Source organism: Canis lupus, chromosome 29 (genome assembly GCF_011100685.1).
Source record: "Canis lupus familiaris isolate Mischka breed German Shepherd chromosome 29, alternate assembly UU_Cfam_GSD_1.0, whole genome shotgun sequence".
Classification (NCBI taxonomy): Eukaryota; Metazoa; Chordata; class Mammalia; order Carnivora; family Canidae; genus Canis; species Canis lupus.
The window spans coordinates 22,658,772-22,679,572 of NC_049250.1; the positions used below are offsets into that span (position 1 = coordinate 22,658,772).

The window sequence follows — 20,801 nt, forward strand, 5'->3', positions numbered from 1 at the left end:
ACACTGGACTGGAAATCCTAGTAGTTCAAGTTGCTCCACAGCCCAGGTGAATAAAAGTGAGCAAATTCTTTGAACGTGTTTCATAAAACCTTACTTGTAAAAGGAGGGGTAATGTCATCTACCTTATACAGTCCTGATGAGAATTACACTAAAGGTGATTATGAATAAGATAATGTCCTTTTAAACCATTAAAAACTACATATATGGAAGATACTATTTGATGAACAAATGCAGGTGTATAAATGTCTAAAAGCAAAACAGAACTGTTACTGATTTATAGTCCAGGGCCAACACTGACTCTAGGACTGTATATAATCCACAGGTTTAGGGGCCTGTCTCATGGAAAAATGTTTACCTATAGTTACCATATTTATAAAGCAAAACTGACCAATATTCACAAACATACACTTACCTTTACTATTGTTTTAGGGCGTTTTTTAAAAAATAATTTTGGCTTTTCAACCACAGGAAGAGGCGGAAGTTTCTTAAGCTCCTGTAGGACGGTGGTTGCAGCGCGCTTCTTGGAGAGTTTTTTGCTATTTCCCTCTCCTTCTGCAGAGAACTCTCCCACTGACACCCGAGTAACAAAGCTTTTCATATGTGGAGGTCCACTTTCTTTAATAACCTATTAAATATAAATGAAATATTTAACATAGGCACTTAAGAAATGTTCTCATCGCATGAGTCTTTTTTAAGTGTATCATAATTGAAATTATAAAGAATTATGCCAAAATTATAGATTTCTTTAATAAAATTATGAAGATATTATATAGTGACTATTCATTTATGATACTAATGATGTTAATGAACTGAAGCTGAAAGAAAAAAACAAATAAATACATTCAATTCACAGTCAAAATTTGTGTTTTACTAGCTTAAAATAGGCAATTCTAATTATAGTGACCCAGTTCTTATGGAACAGAAAATTAAGAATATAAAACACACCACACATTGGATTAGGTACATAGACCATTCAGAACAATAATTTGTATGTAACTGTGTACATCTCTAGTTTCTTCTCTATAAGAGTAAGTTACTGAAGTACAAGACTACTTCTTCCTGAAGTTCTCTATCCCATAAAGCATCCTGCATGTGGAAGCCTCTCAAAAATAACTTATGGGTAAAAATAACCTATTTTTGATGGAGGCCCCAAAGGCTGTTTTATAGAAAAGAATGTTTCTGCCTGCGACATGATCTTAAAAAATACCATAAAAATACCTATCTTTCTACAGTAATGGATTATGAATCTGTCATCTATGAATGTTCCTAAATCCTGTTTTAATGTGTTCTTTAAACTATGCCAGCCTTTGGAGGAAAGAGGTCTTTCAAAACCTGAATGCTCAAAACTATAGTCTCCTTCAAAATTTTGACCTATAAAACATACCCTATTTAGTTAAATAGCTTACCATTTAACTTTATATTAAAACTGTCTTCTAGGGACACCTGGGTGGCTCAGCGGTTAAATACCTGCCTTCGGCTTAGGTCATGATCCTGGGATCCAAGATCGAGTCCCACATCTAGCTCCTTGCAGGGAGCCTGCTTCTCCCTCTGCCTATGTCTCTGCCTCTCTATCTGTCTGTATCTCTCATGATTAAATGAATAAAATCTTAAAAAACAAATTGTCTGAGATACCAATTAGGAAAGGAAAGGAAAACAACACAGCGTCTCAATAATCCAACATGGTGGGAGATAAGAAATTTATGATAAGCATACTTTCCATGTAATTTGCTAGTTGAAACACCAAACTGTTTATTTTAATTACTTTGATGGACATCTTCCTCAATTAAAAAAAATATATATACTGACTTAACAGAGAATACTAAACATCTGAATTTTTATTGCTCACATTAGATCATTATTATGAAAACCAAATATTCTGTATGATATATTGATGATTCCAAGGATATCTAAGACTTATAAAATTATTCCTATTCATTGTAGCCTTTAAAGGGCTCACGTTCCAATAATTTTTGAGTACATGCAATTACTTTTGATAGGTTTCCTAACTCTCCCCTATCATTTCTTGCTGAGACCAACAGGCCCTCAAGTATATTACATCTTTGTCTTCCTCACTTTGCTGCTTTTAATTTGCCATAGGGTGAGAAATCAGATAACCCAACTGAGGAGATACGTTCTCAGTCAAGGTCAGCTGATCTTGCCAGTGAATAAAACATGGGAGCTTTCTAGTGGGTGAACATCCATTATTTGAAAGATACTCCATAACTGTCTCTGCTTATTTCCTGGGCTTTGCCTACTTTCTAGATATTTGAGTTACAAAATTAGTGACCTCTTAATAAAGGAGGTATTACAATAATTTAAAACTTTTCCCTTTTAAATTTCACATTTTATAAACACTTTGTGACATGTTTATCTTGTTGTAAGTAGAGAGCTGCTTAATTACTTCTTAGTGATTTATTTGTAAAAGTTAAATTTAAACCTATTTTGATTTCACAAACTTAGAAGAATTTAGTAGTAACGTATGTCTAAATATTAACTTGAATACTTCCAATTTGATGCTATTAAAAACACCAAACCTTACTACAAATTATCTCATATTCAGAAAATAAATGTTACGATGAAAATTAAAATTGTCATACATACATACATACAGTACATACAAATACAGAAAATCCAATGAGATCAGTAGAAATCCATGATATTATAGTAAGTCCTATTTTCCCCTAGGCCTATATGATTTCATGCTAGAGAGTTTGAACATAAGGAAGCACATTGAGGGGCACCTGGGTGGCTCAATGGTTGAGCGTCTGCCTTTGGCTCAGGTCGTGATCCCGGGGTCCTGGGATCAAGTCCCGCATCAGGCTCCTACAGGGAGCCTGTTTCTCCCTCTACCTATGTCTCTGCCTCTCTCATGAATAAATAAATAAATCTTAAAAAAAAAAAAAAAAAAAAGGAAGCACATTAACACTTTCAGGATACTAGTATGCCAGTTAATTAATTAATTTATTTTAAATAGTGAGGAGCAGGGTGAGAGAAATGGAAGATCACTACTGAGCACATACCTCAAAACTGACGGGCATATTTCGCTTCAGAGCTATTTCAAACACTAAGCTGATCTCCGATTTATTCGCATCTTTGTCATCATCCATTTCTTTTCCTGATTCGCCATTCTAAATGACAAAAAATAGGATGACAATGAATCTTTACTTTGTAACAAACTGTAAATATATTCTACAATCAAGAGGTCCTATTTAAAATATACTAAGAAACAAGAAACTAGAGACTATATCTTGTGGATTCCTATAGAACCACTGTAGTTGTAGGATTTGCTGTGAGGCTTTTTGTGATTTGATTTTTAGTGTTTTTTTTTACTCAAAGTGGAGGGATAAATGCTGAATGTGGAAATCTTTTACTTAACCATATACTAATTTGAGTTTATACTATGTCCCCCGATTCAATTCTCTTCAGAGATGTCTAACCCCCATCTACACATACACACGCTTTCCCTTATATTCTAATATGCTATTTAATCTTCTTTCTAAATTATAGAAAGATTATAGGATGCAAATCAGGGTTTTGGAGCTCTTTGTTTGGATCTGGTACCAATTTAGTTACTTTATTCTTCAACACATACTTCAGAAGGGATTCATAGATGTTGATCACAGGGTATTAGAGATAAAAAGATCAAGAGACAGTATTCCTACTGCCAAGAAACTTATGACTTAGTGTGAAAACAGATAAGCAAACAGGTAAGAGTAATAATCAAAATGTACAAGGAGGGCAGCCCGGGTGGCTCAGCAGTTTAGCGCCACCTTCAACCCAGGGCCTGATCCTGGAGACCCGGGACTGAGTCCCACATCAGGCTCCCTGCATGGAGCCTGCTTCTCCCTCTGCCTATGTCTCTGCCTCTCTGTCTCTGTCTCTCTCTCTCTCTCTGTCTCTCGTGAATAAATAAAATCTTTAAAAAAAAAAAAAAAAAGAAAGTGTATAAAGAGAAAAAAACCTAAAACCTAAGTCGGCCATTTACTAAGATGAATCTCAAAGGGGGAGGACAAGAGGTTTGAGGGCATGGGAAATACATGGGTCGAACAGAACAATTTGCAATAACTAAGTGGAGAACTCAATAACAAGGTAACTTAAAAGACATGTCTGAGCTGATACTATTTTGAAATCAATATAAAAGGTAGCTGAAGCCATGGGAATGGGTGCAAATACTCAGATCAGCCTCGATATCCTGGTCTGTAAAATAAAGTAGGACTGAAGAACAAATCCACAAAAATATCTTCCATTTTAAACTCCTTCATTCAAAATTAACACAATAAACCTACTCTCAATAAATGTAGCATTAAATGTAAGGCAAATGAATGCTATTTCTCATCCTTGTTCACATCCCCAAACCTGGTGTTGCCTGAGAAGTAACCTCCATAAGTGAACCAAAGTTCTCAAAGGTAAGGTCATCCTAGCAGGAACACATGAGACTGGTACAACAGACAGGTGATCTAAGAAACAAATTATAGCAGGTCACTACTCTTAATATTCTTTCCTATCAGAAGAGACTATTTCTTTTATTTATAAAAATGCATTTATTTGTCTTGTCAATAATCGCACCAGGGAGCTAATAATGAAGAAATGGTCATGTGTGGCAGTAATAACATACCTGAGGTGATTTTTCTGGAATAGGTTCATTCTGCAGTGCTTGGAGGGCTTTCATTGCAGCATTGTGTCTAGCAGCTTGTCGGGTCTTCCCTTCCCCAAAAAACTCATTATTTCCTACAGTCAGCTGAACATAAAATATCTTGGGCATTGGGCAATGATACCTATAATAAGAAAATTTTAAAAAATATTAATGTTAGTTCAATAAAACCATTCTGTATTCATTAGTAAAATTTGTGTTCTTGAAAATGACAGCAACCATAGAATGTATTATCTTCTCTTATTAATTCCAATAAAGTATTAAACTCACGAATGTATTTATAAAAGGTAAAACAGGAGTCAATATATCTATAGATATATTTCTCCATGAAAAGCATATCACGGAAAAACAGTATTAAACATAATATAGTGGGATCCCTGGGTGGCGCAGCAGTTTGGCGCCTACCTTTGGCCCAGGGCACGATCCTGGAGACCCGGGATCGAATCCCACAACGGGCTCCCAGTGCATGGAGCCTGCTTCTCCCTCTGCCTGTGTCTCTGCCCCTCTCTCTCTCTCTGTGACTATCATAAATAAAAATAAATTAAAAAATTAAAAAAAAATAAACATAATATAGTATAAACTATTCAATTATATCACAAAAAACTTTTAGTAAGAGTTTTCAGTCAGATTTTGACAGATGGAAGCCAAATGGTGTGGTGCTAAAGGAGGGGAGCCACAGCAGAGGCAGGAGATGAGCGAGCCCATTTAGGTGACAGTATGCAGATGACTGTGACTTCAGCAGAAGACAGTATGGCTACACATGGGAGGGGCAGAGAGATGGAGCTACTACTCCCTCCCAAAGGAATAAGAATAAGTACGTTGCTAAGTGATAAAAAGATCAGATTGAACATAAGAAAGACCGGGGAGGTAAGCCAATTCTTAAGCAGATAGGCAATATTATAATAAAATGTACTTAAAAAAATTTTAGCAGGTTTGTGCTTAACAAGACTGAGGTAAGAAGTCACAACTAGAAAGCAGCTGTGATGCAAATATGAGAGGATAAAAGAGCTAAATGAAGAAAGAACAAACTATTAGAAATTAAGAAGATGGAATTAAGAGGATATGCAATGACACTAAACTGGGTAAGACAGATAATAAATAAGGGAATATGCAGAATATCTGGTATTCTAGTATACTAACATATAGTATATTAGAGATCTAAGTTACACAGAAAAAGAAGGAAAAGTCAGAAGTGTCAGGGCGGTGGGTTTTAGACAGGGTGGCCAGGGAGGGTCTCACTGAGAAAATTACAATTGTGTAAAGACCTAAAATAAGTGAGGAAGGAAGTCACCCAGATATCAGGAGCAGTGCATCTGAGGCAGAGAAAACAGCAAATGCAAAGGCCCTGGGGCAGCAGTGTGCCAAGCACATTCAAGTAATTCAGAAAATGCCTATCTGGCTATATTTGAGAGAATTAGAAAGGAAAGTTAAGAAACGAAAAGTAGTAGCCAGATTCCATAGGGCCTTACCTAGAAATCATTGTAAGGATTTGACTTTTACTCTGAAGTGGCCAGCCACTAGAAGGTTTGGAAGAGAAGTGACATATCTGACTTGCATTTTGGAGGGATTACCTATTATGCTGAGAACAGACTGTAGGTGAATGATAATGGAAGCAAGAAGACCTAATGGGGGAGGGGGGTATCCAGGTGGCTCAGTCAATTGACCATTCAACTCTTGATTTTGGCTCAGGTCATGATTTCAAGGTCAGAGGATCAAGCCCCACATTGGGCTCTAGGCTCAGCAGGGAGTCTGGTTGAAATTTTCTCTCCCTCTCCCTACCCCCATGCACATGCATTCTCTCTAAATAAGAAAATAAAATCTTTAAATGAAAAAAAAAAAAAGAGAGAGAGAGCTGATAGGGTTTACCTAAGGATTAGATATAGAATATGAGAGAGGAGTCAAGGATGATCTGAGGGTTTCTCAGCTGGACAAGTGGAAGACAGAGTACCTATATAATGAACTAGTGAAGACTGCAGAAGGATCTGTTTGTTGGGCATGGGTATCAGCCGCTCTGGTCTGGAAATGTTAAAATATTCAGCCTGTTTAGACATCCAAGTGGAGATGTCAAATGAATAATCAGATTTCTGAGTCTGGACTCAAGTAAAATGATGACTGAGAACTAAGATCAGTGAACTGGGCAATCCAGCAAAAGGAAATGGATTGATTTTGATGCATTGGTGGATTTACAATGGAATGCCAACAAATTAAGTTAAAAATCACTCCAGTGCTGAAAAATATCTGTTTCCAAGCAAAGAGAAATCCAATTGAAGTCCTACTAAAAGTTCTGGATGATGACTGGACATCCAAAGAGCAGTGATAAGGAAGACAGAGGCCACTGTGTAAGAATTCAGCAGGCAGATGGGACTAATCAGTGAAGGTTTACAGAAGGTAAAGGTACATCAGCATTGCAGATGCAGGTCTGGGAGGCAGTAATTGAAACCATGTGAGTGGATAAGCACCTGGAAAGGGTAAGTGTAAAGGAACCAAAAAAAAGAGAGCCTAAGGCTGGGATCTGATTGAGGCCTGTGATCAAAAGGCAGGGGAAATAATAGACGGCAGTGAAGGAGATGAAAGAGGGTCACAGTTAGGAAAGAATTACAGCACAATGTCAGGGTAATCAATAGTGTCAAACGTCATGGAGAAATCCGGGGTATGAGAAAAAAGAGACACTCGCTGTTTCAAATTCTTAAAGTCAGTTTTCTTGGCCCAGTTTTCTATTACTTTGTTTTAAGATAAAATATTTTAAATGTGTTTTTATTATGTCATATGTTCTCATTTTTAATTGGCAAATATAAAAAAGTTAAAGGAAGAAAAAAATCACTTATGGTGAAAGACTTTTAATATGCAAAGACTAAAAAGCATTAAAAACCACAATCTGTTTTGCTCTTTGATTACAATAAACAGTACATGGAAGGGCACAATCTCCTGCATTCCTGAGGTGCGCTTTCCTATTGTTTCAAATGCCCTTAGTGCAGATATCTTAATGGACTAGTATCACAAATGCAGGTTATCTTCATTTTGTATATACCGCAAAATTCAGATTTCCACCTACACCGAACTTTGTGCATATTTTTAACTCATTCCACTTTAAAACTTTAAAACATACAACCTGAAATCAGAAATTTACTCCTATATAAGATCTTCTATGGCAAGCTTTCGCCATAGAGCAAATGTTTACAATTAATTACACACTTCTGAAAACAGAGGTCCACAAGTGGAATGCTAACAGACCTTTAACTACAGTAGAGGGAGTGGGCGCCACTATAATCACTAAGGCCTGGTGACAATTACAAAACTCATTTCGGTTTGCCACAGAGACAAACAAAATTTCTGTTCATTATGACTTTACTGGAATATGATGTCATAACACATAACCATACTGAAACAATCTGCTGATTTTCTGACCAAAATATTAATTGCACACTAAAGAGCCCTTGGGGCCTCTTCCTTTTTGGCCATCAAATATGGTTCTATATATGTATATGTGTATGTATGCGGGTACATATGTATATGTGTATTATACTGTATAACTATCAGAGGAGAAATTAGGTTTGTTGTATTTTAACATAAAAAGTAAACTATTCTAGCACTAACAACAGGAAATACCAAGACCAAATGCCTGACTTGTTTCCTTCTATTTCATTCCATCCTCTTACTTAACAATGGTTCTTAATATTCTAACCCATGTGGTTTGATTACTTTATATATCACATATCCTCATATCACTAGGACAATCAAGATGAACCAGAGTACCCTCACTAATGGCACCCAGACTCAAGTATAGGAGAGATGATGCAGAAAGTCTCTTTGTATGCTAGGTCTTGGTCTCCACCTATTTGTTTCCTTTGCTAAAGAAATACTCAAAAGTTTACTAACTTTGAATGTTGATGTGTCTAAGAGAATTTCTTTTCTATTTTTATTTCAAACATTAAGCTCATTTTTGGTAAACTACTTTTAATAAGTCATATGCATATTTCTAAAAATTAGTGGATATTTACCTAATCTTACATTGCTATTCTTGAATGATTTTTCTCAATGAGAATTTTGTGGTCAATGTTTACATTCCCATAGTGGTTACTGTTAAAAGATGAGCCATGAAAACTCACCCATCCAGGCTATTAAAGTTTCAGGTTCAAAGAGCTTCTACCCACAGCCTCCAAAATGTATTTTGCAAAGTGCGATCCCACTCATCAGAATTATCCTCAGTGCTTGTTAAAAATGTACATTCCTGTGCTCCACCCCTGATCTGCTGAATCAGTCTCTGGAGATAGAACAAGAACCTTCACTTTAATAAGATTTCCTGAGGAGTCTTTCATACTAAAAGTCTGAGAACCATTGCTCTGAGGTATCACTACAGCCCACAATACAGCTTATGTGATTTGATGATTACTTCAAATTCCACGCAAGCAAGGCATACAATCCACATACATTCCTATAGCAACATGATCAGGCTTCCTATCTCCACCTGACCTCACAGCAGCCAGGTGAGAAAGATGTTCCTGTGATCACCATGAGAGGTAACAAATGTCCTCAACATAGTTATAAGGAGTCCAACTGAAGTCTATCTAACTTCAGAACTCAGGAAACTCTTAAGAGGGTCCCTAAAAATCTACTTTATCCTCTACTATTTTTGTGTTGATATTTGTTTATTAAATTGGCTATGTCCTTGGTAGGCTAGAGAACCTAATGCAAGAGTTCTTTCTAAAGTCCACTGATAGACTTCAGAGGCATTTTACTCAATAGCTGCTGAAACAAACAGAACTCCATAATGAAATCTATCCTAAGTTTTCATGGTATGTCAAGCCAAGCAGGATCAAAAAAGAGACACAACTGAGTTACCTATAAAGAGTGAAAAGTCAGAATAACAGGCATTGTAAATTTTATAAAGGCTGCTTGTAAGGCCTTTCCTCCCCCCATCCCCCCATGCCTCTTTGCCTTCTGTCCACCGGAAGTCTTACAAAAAAAGAAACAAAATTTCAAATAAAATGAAATAAAACCTTCACCTTCTTTACATCCCAAAAAAGTCTTTAGATTTGGCCTATCTTCAAGACAAGTCAAAACAACAATAAATAAAGGATGTATATTTGGTTCCTTTGAATTAACACACTTGACATCACTTATATAGTTTTGTTTTGACTTTTGAGTTAAGGGAAGATTTTACATTCTTGTGTAAGTATTCTTATAAGAATATATATTGTCTTATACTTAGATGTGATTGTTGGTTATAACAAGTTTCCATATCATATATCCTTACCATCTTCCCTAAGGTTACTTCATTAATGCCCTCTTTGTAGTAGACTCTTTTTGTAGGAGTCTAAACATCTAAAACTCATGTGTCCTCCCTACTATTCAGTGAATGCCTTATTCTCTAACATCTCCACTTTCCTAAGTATCATTTTTACAAGGTGAGAAGGACATATTCCAAATAACATGAGAGCTTTTAAAAATTGAAAAATAATTGCCTCATTTTATTTGATAGCATTATTCATAAATCTCAACACAGCTTAAGCATTCATATCTCCTCTACAGGTTTATGTCTTAAAATATATGAACATGTTATCTTCTCATCTAATAAGGAGAGGCTTTGGATTTCTGTGTTTATTTCTAACATTGACTGAAAACAGAAATGTCACTTAATCTTTCTATCTCAGTTTAGTTTACTTATCTGTAAAATATTTGCAGAATCTATGTTTAAAGACCTCTAAAGGCCAAAACTTAGAATTCATATGACATGTTGATTATTTTGACTCTCTGTACACATTTTGGCACTGCTAAGCATTCTTTTTACTTGCTATAGAAAAATAATAGGTTTTATCATAAAGCTATAAAATAGTCCTTGGCACACTTTCAAGATTGTATGTATATAAAATGTCTAGATAGGAGAGGGTTCTTTCTCTATTCACATCTATAAATTTGAAAATATATCTTTTATGGGATCTAAATGGTAAGTCTTGAGGAATTTCAAAAATTAGGACTTATTAAAAAAGATTCACAGAGCAGCTAAAAATAAGCTTTAAATTAAAGAAGGTAGGGATAATCTATTCTATTTGTAGAACTATTATAATTATGTTTCAAATGCCCAGGGGAAAAAAACAAAAAGATATGTACTAAAAACTGAGATAGGATGCTTTAAAGTGATGGAATTATAAATGATGTTCTCTTTCATAATTCAAATTTTTAAAAATAATATGGTTGTACTGGAGTATAAACCAAAAAAAAAAAAAAGAAAGAGAAAGAAAAGGGGGAAAAAAATAACTGATATTAGTCCCTATCAAATTAAAGGTAAATCTGTGTTCCAAATATAAATTTGATAAATTAGTATATGACATGTGGAACATAGGATATAATCCACAAGAGTAAATAATCTGTACTGTGTCACTGATACTAGTACCACAAAAAGACTATGGAAAGCATAGCATGTTATTAAAGAGCCCCATTTTGTAAATACACAATCACTACTCTCACTCCTACAATTTGACCCAGCATAAATGTATTCTTGCCCCTTCCCTAAATAAATATCTAGATAAATCATCAACACCGTTATTACCATTACCATTATGATTACAACAAAACATACAAGCACTCACTGTGTATCAAGCACTATTCCAAGCACTGTACATACTAAGTATCTCAGTCACTGTAACAAGCCGAACTTCATTTTACATGTCAGGAAATGAGGAAGAGATATTTAACTTGCCCAAAGCCACTCCCCTTGAGCTAACATTTAAACCCAAGCAATCTCACTCCAGAGCCCATGGTCATAACCTCTACACGATGCTGTCTCTGCATAAGCTAGATAAATGAGCACCATGAACTGCAGAGGTACTATGAACTACAGAAAGGTCATACCAGACTTGGCATTTAAGGCAATTTAAGCCAAACCAGACATAAGAGACCAATGGTCACACTGATTACTGAAATCTTGGGGGCACTGTTAAGTCCAGGAGACCAAGTTGACTACACCCCTCTCTCTCTTCTTGGCTACTCCTCTTAACTCCTCTCTCTCATTCTTTGTCTCCTCTCTTAACCTTTTTGAAGACCATGCTTAACTGTTGATGTTCCATTAGGGTATTGCAAACCAAAAGCACAATGACATACTACTTCACGCCCACTTGGATGGCCATAGTCGGGCAGCCACTATGGGAAAAAGACTGGCAGTTCCTTAAAAAACTTAAATAGAATTATCATTTGACCCAGCAATCCCATTCCTAGATAAATTTTAAAAGATAAATAAATTTAAAAAAAAATTTTTTTTAAGGTATTGAGAGGCACCTGAGTGGTTCAGTTGGTTAAGCATCTGAGTATTGATTTCAGCTCAGGTCATGATCTCAGGGCCCTGAGATTGAGCCCTGCCTTGGGCTCTGTGCTGAGTGTGAAGCCTGCTTGAGATTCAATCTTCCTCTCAAAAAATAATTTTTTTAAAGAAAGGCACTAAAAAAAAAATGTATATACAAATGTTCACAGCATTACCCATAAATAGCCAAAAAGTGGAAATAAACCAAAGGCCCATCAACTGATGAATAAACTAACTGCAGTATATCCATACCATGGAATACTGTGTAGCCATACACAGGAATGAAGTACTGATACCTGGTATAATGTAGATTAACTTGGAAATTGTGCTATGTGAAAGCTAGACATAAAAGGCTACATAATGTATAATTTCGTTTAGATGAAATGTCCAGAATAGGCAAATCCATAGATACAAAGGTAAATTAGTGGTTGCTAGGGGCTGGGAAGAGAGAAAATGGAGAGCAACTATTAATGGCTATGAGGTTTCTTTTGGAAGTGATAAAATGTTCTAGAATTAGATAGTGGTGATCACTGCACAACAGTGTGAATGTAGTAATTCACAGCATACAGAATTATACACTTTAAAGTAGTAAAAATGGTATATTTTATGTTATTGCAAATTTTGCCTTAATAAAAAAGTTTAAAAAAAAAATCTTCATTCTCCCTGGGGATCAATCTTCTCATAGACAAAACAGTCTTCCTAGGTGATCTCAACAATTCCTATTTACATTTTTGGCAGACTCCCAGAAATTAGCCTATCCAGTGGGGGGAGGACAGCCCTCCCTGCTGCACTCTTGGAAATTAATGACCTGGTCTTCTCTTGCCCTTGTTTGAGTGCCAGGGAGTATGTGAATTAAATTAATCAACAGATATTTATTAAGGGCCTAATTCATGCCATGAACTATTTTAGTCACTCCGGATGGTGGACTGCCCTCGGGAGACAATCAACAAATAAAACAGTATCAACTGGCAAGATGAGCTAGAGAAGAAAAGTAAAGTGGGGTAAGAGAACAGAGTAATAAGAGATCCTTTACGAAGTGATGTTTGAATAAAGAGGTGAAGGGAGTGAGAATTCCACACATATGAATGGCTGTAGGGGGAAAAAAATGTTCCAAGCAAATGGGATAGCAAGTACCAAGGCCCTGTGGAGGTAGCATATTGTCATTTAAAAAAAAATAAAATAAAAACAGGAAGTATTCTTGTATCTGAAAAGCAGTGAGTCAAGAGGTAAGCGGTAGGAAACTAGGTCTGAGAAGTAGCCAGGCAGCAAATCAGAATTCAATTCAACATGTGGTTGGAGCCATGAGAGGGTTTTCATCAGGGAAGTGCCATGGTCTAACGTATTTTATGTTTCTCATTGCTGTTTGCCCAAAGAGGAGGCAAGAAGAGAACTTCTGGCATAGTCTAGGTAACTCATCTCTGAAAAGAGGAGGCTGAACCGCCAAGGAGAATACAGTAGGATTGCAGGTAATGCTGAAAGTCCACATAAGGACTGTGGTCACTATTTCAAGATGGGACCAGTTGGCATAGTTATGTTTTTCTATAGATTCCTGGGTACAAGTGCAGACTCAGAGGAGCTGAACTTAACCAGTTATTTCTGACAAGTATTGTTCAAGCTGGGAGATACTGGAGAACACAGGAATTAAGTGACAAGAGACCAGTGGGAAATGAGGGAGAAACTCCAGTGAAACATAGACGCACGGACTCTGCAGGTCAGTAAAGGCTGCAACCACCCTGGAGGTTCTGCTCAATGTTCTCCCGAAGCACAGGTAACAGAGGACACCCCCCACCCCTGCCATTTCCTGCCATCCCACTGGATAGACGGCATGTAGCAGAAGCTGCAAGGGATGCCTCCTGGTGATGGCTGACAGAGCAGTTTTGAAAGTGCTTCCACTCTAACTGTACAGAGGGTTCTTGGCAGAGCAATCTGGTGGGGGGGCTCACCTTCCAGAGAGTGCTGCCACTATATCCCTCCAGGTACTGCAGTATACCCTCTGAAATGGGTAAATAACTGGCAGCACAAACAGCACTGTGGAAACTAACAGTAAGTTAGGAGTGACAGCACAGGACAGGGGTGCGTTCCTAGGGGCAGTGTTTCTCAAAGTGTCGGTCCCCCTGGTGGGGCCTACAACACTGTGAAAAATCCTGATTCAAGGCTGACACAACCAGACCCTTCATGTGGAGTACAGGAGTCTGCATTACTACCAAACAGCCTCAGTGATTTTTAGACTAGCTAAAAAGACCCTGGGTCATCGTCTTCTCCCTTTTCTGTGAATATGAAAGCTTTTATTCCTGAATACTAACTTTGTATTCATTTCCCTTAATGAATTCTCTTGCCTCTAGTAGGTGTTTAGTTGATTCTCTTGATCTTTCTAAATAAACAATTATATTTGTTCTGCCAAAAAAAGGTGACTTTTCATATTTTTTCATATTTCTTTCCAAACTTTATTCTTTTTTTCCCCTAATTGCATTGAGCCAAACCTCTAAAATACTAAATAGTTGGTAATGGATGCTCTTGTCTTGTTTGTCACTTTCTGGGAAATGTGGCTAGTACGTCATTAAGAATAATGCTGGCTCCTGGGTTGGGTTGGTATAGGAAGGGAGAGTGTGTGTGTGTGTGTGTGTGTGTGTGTGTCAGAGAGAATATATGTTCATCAATAGTGTATATAGTTTACAATGTTAAAGTATTCATAATATATTGAGTTTTCAAAGTCAAGAATGAATTTTTAAGTATCTTTTCAGCATTTGTATAGTTAACAATTTTTACTTTTCATCTCTTAATAAGGTGAATTTTATTAACCTATTCTCTAATAGTGAAACAATTTTGCATTCTTGAAATAAATTTCACTTGGTTGTGCTGGTTCTTCTTTCAATGAATTGCCAAATTCTGTTTGCTAATATTTTAATTAGAATTTTTCCATTAATATTTTATAAATAATATTGATCTGAAGCTCTGGCCTTTCTTGTTGTTGTTATTTAACTGGCATTGTTGAGCTAGACAGTAAGGCTAGTTTTGATTGCCCCAAATAATGTGTTTCCTATTTTTCAAAGGTTCAGTAAAATTCTTCTATGATATCATCTAGTCCAAGTGCTTTTAAGATGTTAGGGGGAGATAATGATAACTAGCTATTTGACTAATTGTCCTTTTAGTTCTACAGCAATTGATCTTTTTTGGTAGTTTATATTTTCCTACAAAATCGCCCAATTCATTCAGGTTCGGAAATAGTTTTCCATTAGCTGAAAACAAAGTAGTCCTTTATGAGAATTTTCATTTCCTATGCGTCGGGCTTCCTACATCATCAGAATATATTTTGTATATTTGTGCTTTGCATTTGCTTGCCTTGATTAGATTATATATAAGTATTTTATTGGTTCTTCCTAAGGACAACATATTGGATTCTGCATATTTTTTTTCTATTATTTGTCTGTTTTCTAATCTATTTCTGCATACGTTTTCCTCTCAGGCTTATTTTGTTGTTTTTTCTAACTTCTTGTGTTGGATACATAATTAATTTTCATGGTATCTATTAGTATAGATAAAGATTACTGAATCTGCCCTCTCGCAGGCTTTGTACTGTAATATGTTCAAGAGAGAAATACACTATACAGTGTTTCCTAAATATTTTTGGTAACAAAAAATCCTGGTTAGTGACCCATAATGTGTATTCTATGAAACACACCTTGGGATATGCTATTGTAGGCATTATGCCTTATTAAGAGTCTGTATATTCTACAGGTTACTTAGTTTAATCTGCTAGCAGCTTTTTATCTTGAATGTAATAAAGATTACTTAACATTTTAAAAAATACAATTAGAAATATTTATCAAGTACTCTTTATAAACTTGGGATAAATAAGCCCTGAGAGACAGAATGAATAGAGGAAAAGATTTTTCTATTTACAGTAAGATCAACTGGATTTATGTTCCAACTACTAGATCTGTAAGCACTTTGGGTTAAGAGGACGTAGTTCTCTCAGACTTATGAGTGATCTGAAAGAATTTGTCTCTATCAATATTTTCAACCTTATTCAAGTGACAAAGCAGAAAGAAATTATTGTATTTTTCATGAAATATCATACTAAATCTGTGTATTTTCAAATGTGTGTGTGCATTTGAAGTGCACTCTGAACTTCAAAAATATTAGTAAAATGTTTTAAAGAAATACAATTTTAAGTGTTTAATATGTATTCGCTAAATACTACATGCTAGTAGTCTAATGGCAGATTCCTAAATTTAGAAAATTGAGTGCAGTGGGCAAAAGGTTAAAAAAAATATTTTTAACATTTTATTTATTTGACAAAGAGAGAGAGAAAGAAAGAGTATATGCAGGGGGAATGGCAGAGGGAGAAGGAGAAGCAGATTCTCCACTGAGCAGGGAACCATAAGTAGGGCTCTATCCCAGGACCACGGGATCATGACCTGAGCCGAAGGCAGATGCTTAACCAACTGAGCCACCCGGGTACCTCCTACAAAACGGTTCCTGGAATTGGTTCTAGAAAATATTTAAATGATATGTTTCCTCATTAACTTAAATCCAAAAGTATATGCCTTTGAGAAGTTTAAATTAAAAATATATATATATGTATCAGACTGTATTTTTAGAAGACGTTTCACACCCTTCCTGGATAAATTAATTTTGTAATGTCTAGAATAAGAGATTCCAATAGATGATTGTGTAGAATCTTCTAAGAGCTTTAGAAATTGTTTGCTTTGTTACAATGTCCAACCCAGACATCTATTCCAGTGCCTTTGCTGATCAGAATTCACTATCAACTTTGGATGCTTGCCCACTTCAAATACTCCCAAAAGTAAGGAGACATTACATCAGCGGTACTGCAGAAAGATTAATGTGCTTTGTTTGGAGATGTAAATGGTAATTATATTTATTGCATATTTCTAGTACTTAGTCTTTTTTTTTACTTGAATCTAAGTGAATCTAGCTGTACATTTGCATATAGTTTAATAATAACAATAATGTGTAGTTAACAGATATTCATTGGAGTATAAAAAACTTAACTTGGCATTTTCCCAGCTAATTGTTTTTACAGCTTGACTTCACTTTTGCATTAGCTACATTCATAAAAAGGTTTACATAAAGCAAATATTTTCATACTAAATCCCATTTTCCCACTGTTGCCCAATACTAAATCTTGAGTTGTATTTCTATAAGAAAATGTTGGCTCCAACACATCATAAAAATTATAATTAAACATCTACATGTATGCCAAGGGATAGATACATTTAATCAATTATTTTATAAAATACATTTTATCCTCTCACCTGCAATAAAAATTAAATAGATGGATTAAACAAATGGATAACCATGTTTCATATTCCCACAATCATTTTTTTTTAAAATACAGAATTTTGGGTGACTTCCATAGAAGCCAAAAGTGGAAATATAATTTATTAGCTGGATTGCCACATGGAAATATGTTGTCAGATTCAAGCAATACAAGTAGTATCAGATTATTGATAATAATCTTCTAAGGATCTTAAAAATATCTTCTGCTCATGGTAATATGCTTTTGACATTTTATTATAATCCATACCAGATGATTTATTGGAATTATACAGATCATTCGGAGCCAATACCATTTTCTGACTCAAAACTACTTTTCAGAGAAATGGGGAAAAGGGCCTGATCAACTACCTGGATCTTTTTGCAGTATAAAAAGTAACTTTTGCTAAAACAAAAGAGTACCTGGGAATTTTAGAAATCTCTTCTACTTTTAACTACAATTACTTTGAGATAATGCTAACTAATTTAAAGTAATTTAAATTATTTTTTTCTGCATAAATCCTCTGGGGCATACTACATGAAATGCAATTATCTATGCTCTCCTTTTCCTGTACTGCTGCAGATAATCTGGATATGCTTTTCATCAATAAGTCCATGTGAATTGTGTCTTATTCCAGGATGTACACTAAGCTGAGAATGTTAAAACTTCATCTTTGCCTCTCAGGGAAAATACCTGTACCTGAGGCACAATCATGGCAACAAGTAAGACAGTACTGGTAAAAATATGACACTGATATGCAGTCTACCATACATGGAAATAGGTTGAGTGATACTTAGTATGAAAGGCTAACAGTGCTAACCTCTGATATGATTCCTATGAACAAAATAATTAAGGGGTGCCTGGGTGGCTCAATCAGTTAAGCATCCAACTCTTGATTTCAGCTCAGGTCATGATCTCAGAGTCAAAAGAGCAAGCCTCAAAAACAAAAACAAAAACAAAAGAGCAAGCCTCATGTTGGACCTGTGCTCAGGGGGAGTCTGAGATTCTCTCTCTGCCTCTCTTTCTGCCCCTCCCCATACTCACATGCGCACTCTCTCTCAAATACATAAAATATTTTTAAAATTTTTTGATCAAGAGAATGAGTTTTAATCATACTGCAAATTCTTTTCTGTGAGCAAAATAATTTTTAAGAAGATTCTTAAATAAGTCTATCATGATATTCTAGTATTCCCAAAGAGTAGATGTTTACATGAATTAGTACAGTACAGCAGAAAAAGCATTAGCTTTGAAAACATATAATCTTAGGCTGGAAGGCCAGCTCAATCCTTCACTGGCTGTGTAAACCTGGGCAAGTCACACACTATGTCAGATAATAATAGGAAATCATTAATTGTTTGCCTTCCTGCTTCCTTGGCAATTACTCCATCATTCTTCCTAAACATCCCACAATGTTTCTATGATGCTTGAGCACCTCTTGTGCTTTTTGTTATTCCCTATAAATAACATAGGGACTTTGCCACCAGCTCCTCAAACCTAGCAACCATGCCACTGTCTCCATAGTATTATGTCTGCTTGGGGGAGGTCCAGGAAAGGGCTGCAGTTATGCTAGTAGATCTCTAGCTTTTCAATTCCCACACCGTGTGGCATTCCCTGTCAGTGCTCATACCACCCGAAGGAGACTACTTTGTGCTCTCTAGGAAAATTAGCATTTGGCTCATCAATCATTCAAGAAGTCAATACATTTCAAAATATCAGGCAATGTTCAGAAGATACATTGATAAGTCAGATATTAGGAAAACCAGTAAAAACCAACTAAATAAACCTTCAGATAAATTTAATGTAAAAATAATGAATAATGTTAATTTATCCATAATTTTTTAAAATTCTCTTTGTCGTGTGTCTTAAAAGACATCTATTTACATGTTTGGGGTTATGTTCTATCTCTGTAGACTATTTTATGACCTGCCGGTCAACCACAGTGTAGGAGTCTAGTAACTCTTTTATCTTTGGAGAAGTGCATCTTGACCAGAGAATGTGAGAATGTCAACAAATAATAAGGAAATAAAGAAAGCAAGAGGGTCAAGGTTGTGCTAACTGAAGCCAAGAAAAAGCCTGGGAAATTAATGAATAAAATCCTCCCAGGAAACCCAAAATGAGAAAAGCAGTAATCCATGATAAGAATAATACCTGAGACAAGTATGTAGTCTAAACTGCCTAAGATCTAAATCTTACTAAAAGAGAATAGTAAAACACTTGAAATTACTCATTTTCATCAACAAGAGAAAGGAGAGATGAGAAAGAGAGAGAGAAAAGGCATGGAAGCAAACAAGAGTGAAAAATACTTGATGATATAAGGCATGATATTAAGATCATTCTATTCTATTAGACTACTGAAACTCAACATATAGAACTTACTTGGACTTAAGAAAGATCACATATAAGAGTTTTATTTTGTTTTAAAACAGGGTATGGGGATCCCTGGGTGGCGCAGCGGTTTGGTGCCTGCCTTTGGCCCAGGGCGTGATCCTGGAGACCCGGGATCGAATCCCACATCAGGCTCCCGGTGCATGGAGCCTGCTTCTCCCTCTGCCTGTGTCTCTGCCTCTCTCTCTGTGACTATCATAAATAAATAAAAAAAATTAAAAAATAAAAAAATAAAAAAATAAAACAGGGTATGTAGACAACTAATAAGTTTAATACAGTAAAAAAATCTCTTGCTGCCTTTACTGATTTGGAGAAAGCCTTCCATATATTCTTAATAAGACAGGATGTCAAGCAAAATCAAAAAGTCATTCAAACCTAGTGTGTATACGGTTCCAGAAGTATTTGAGGAAGCAACATGGAGAATTCCAAAAACTTGAGACCCACATGGGAATAAGAATGCATCTTGAGCAAATTTTACTTATTATTCTTTTTTGTTATTCTCCTGAAAAAGTCACGCAAGAGAAAAGAAGAGTTTCCAAATAAGACTCTACAACCTTATTTGAAGAGGATGAGACTTCTTTGAGACAAGGAGAGAAATCTGCAATGTAATCTGAGATTTTAAGACCCTGAGAATGCCAAAGCAGGAGAGTGATCAAGACTGACAGGAGCAGGACTATGTAATCTCTCAGGAAGCAAAATCACCCCATACATGCATAAGGAATTCTGGCCAGAAACTGAACACTTTCATGCTGGTGAACTTATGATGAAGTCAACTGGGTGAAGAGCTAAACATATAAACTTAGTTGTCATTTGACTCTTGTTTTATCAAAATGTAATTCTAATAAAATCAAAATAAGTATATTCTTTCATTTCTCAAGTTTAAGAAGGACAGGACTCAGCTGCAAATGTTAACCCTGTATCAGACCATATAATTTCTTTAATAAAACAAAGAGTTTAGAGTAAATGATTCACACACTATTCTGGGAGCACCCAGGCTCTGAGCTCAGGAGGGATTCTGCTTTGAGATTCTCTCCATCTGCCCCTCCCTCTGCTCTCTTACTCTCTCTGTTTCTCTCAAATAAATAAATCTTAAAAAAAAAAAAAAAAAAGAAAAGAAAAAGAGAGAGAATGTTTAAACTTTCCCTGATTCAGCACTTCCCAAACCTCTAAGATTAGAAGAAACAGACTCC

The 20,801-nt window shown here is 35.8% G+C and overlaps 1 protein-coding gene across 13 annotated transcripts in view; it reads right to left on the reverse strand.

Annotated features, from left to right (window-relative positions):
* Positions 1 to 20,801, reverse strand: part of STAU2 (staufen double-stranded RNA binding protein 2) — a 296,823-nt gene that overhangs the window by 177,622 nt on the left and 98,400 nt on the right. For all 13 annotated transcript variants that reach the window (XM_038579544.1, XM_038579537.1, XM_038579542.1 and 10 more), the window contains 3 exons: positions 4,616 to 4,775; positions 3,021 to 3,128; positions 413 to 625 (listed from right to left, as the gene is read on the reverse strand). In XM_038579544.1, coding sequence (XP_038435472.1) covers positions 413 to 625; positions 3,021 to 3,128; positions 4,616 to 4,775 — 481 coding nt within the window. The remainder of the gene's footprint in view (positions 1 to 412; positions 626 to 3,020; positions 3,129 to 4,615; positions 4,776 to 20,801) is intronic.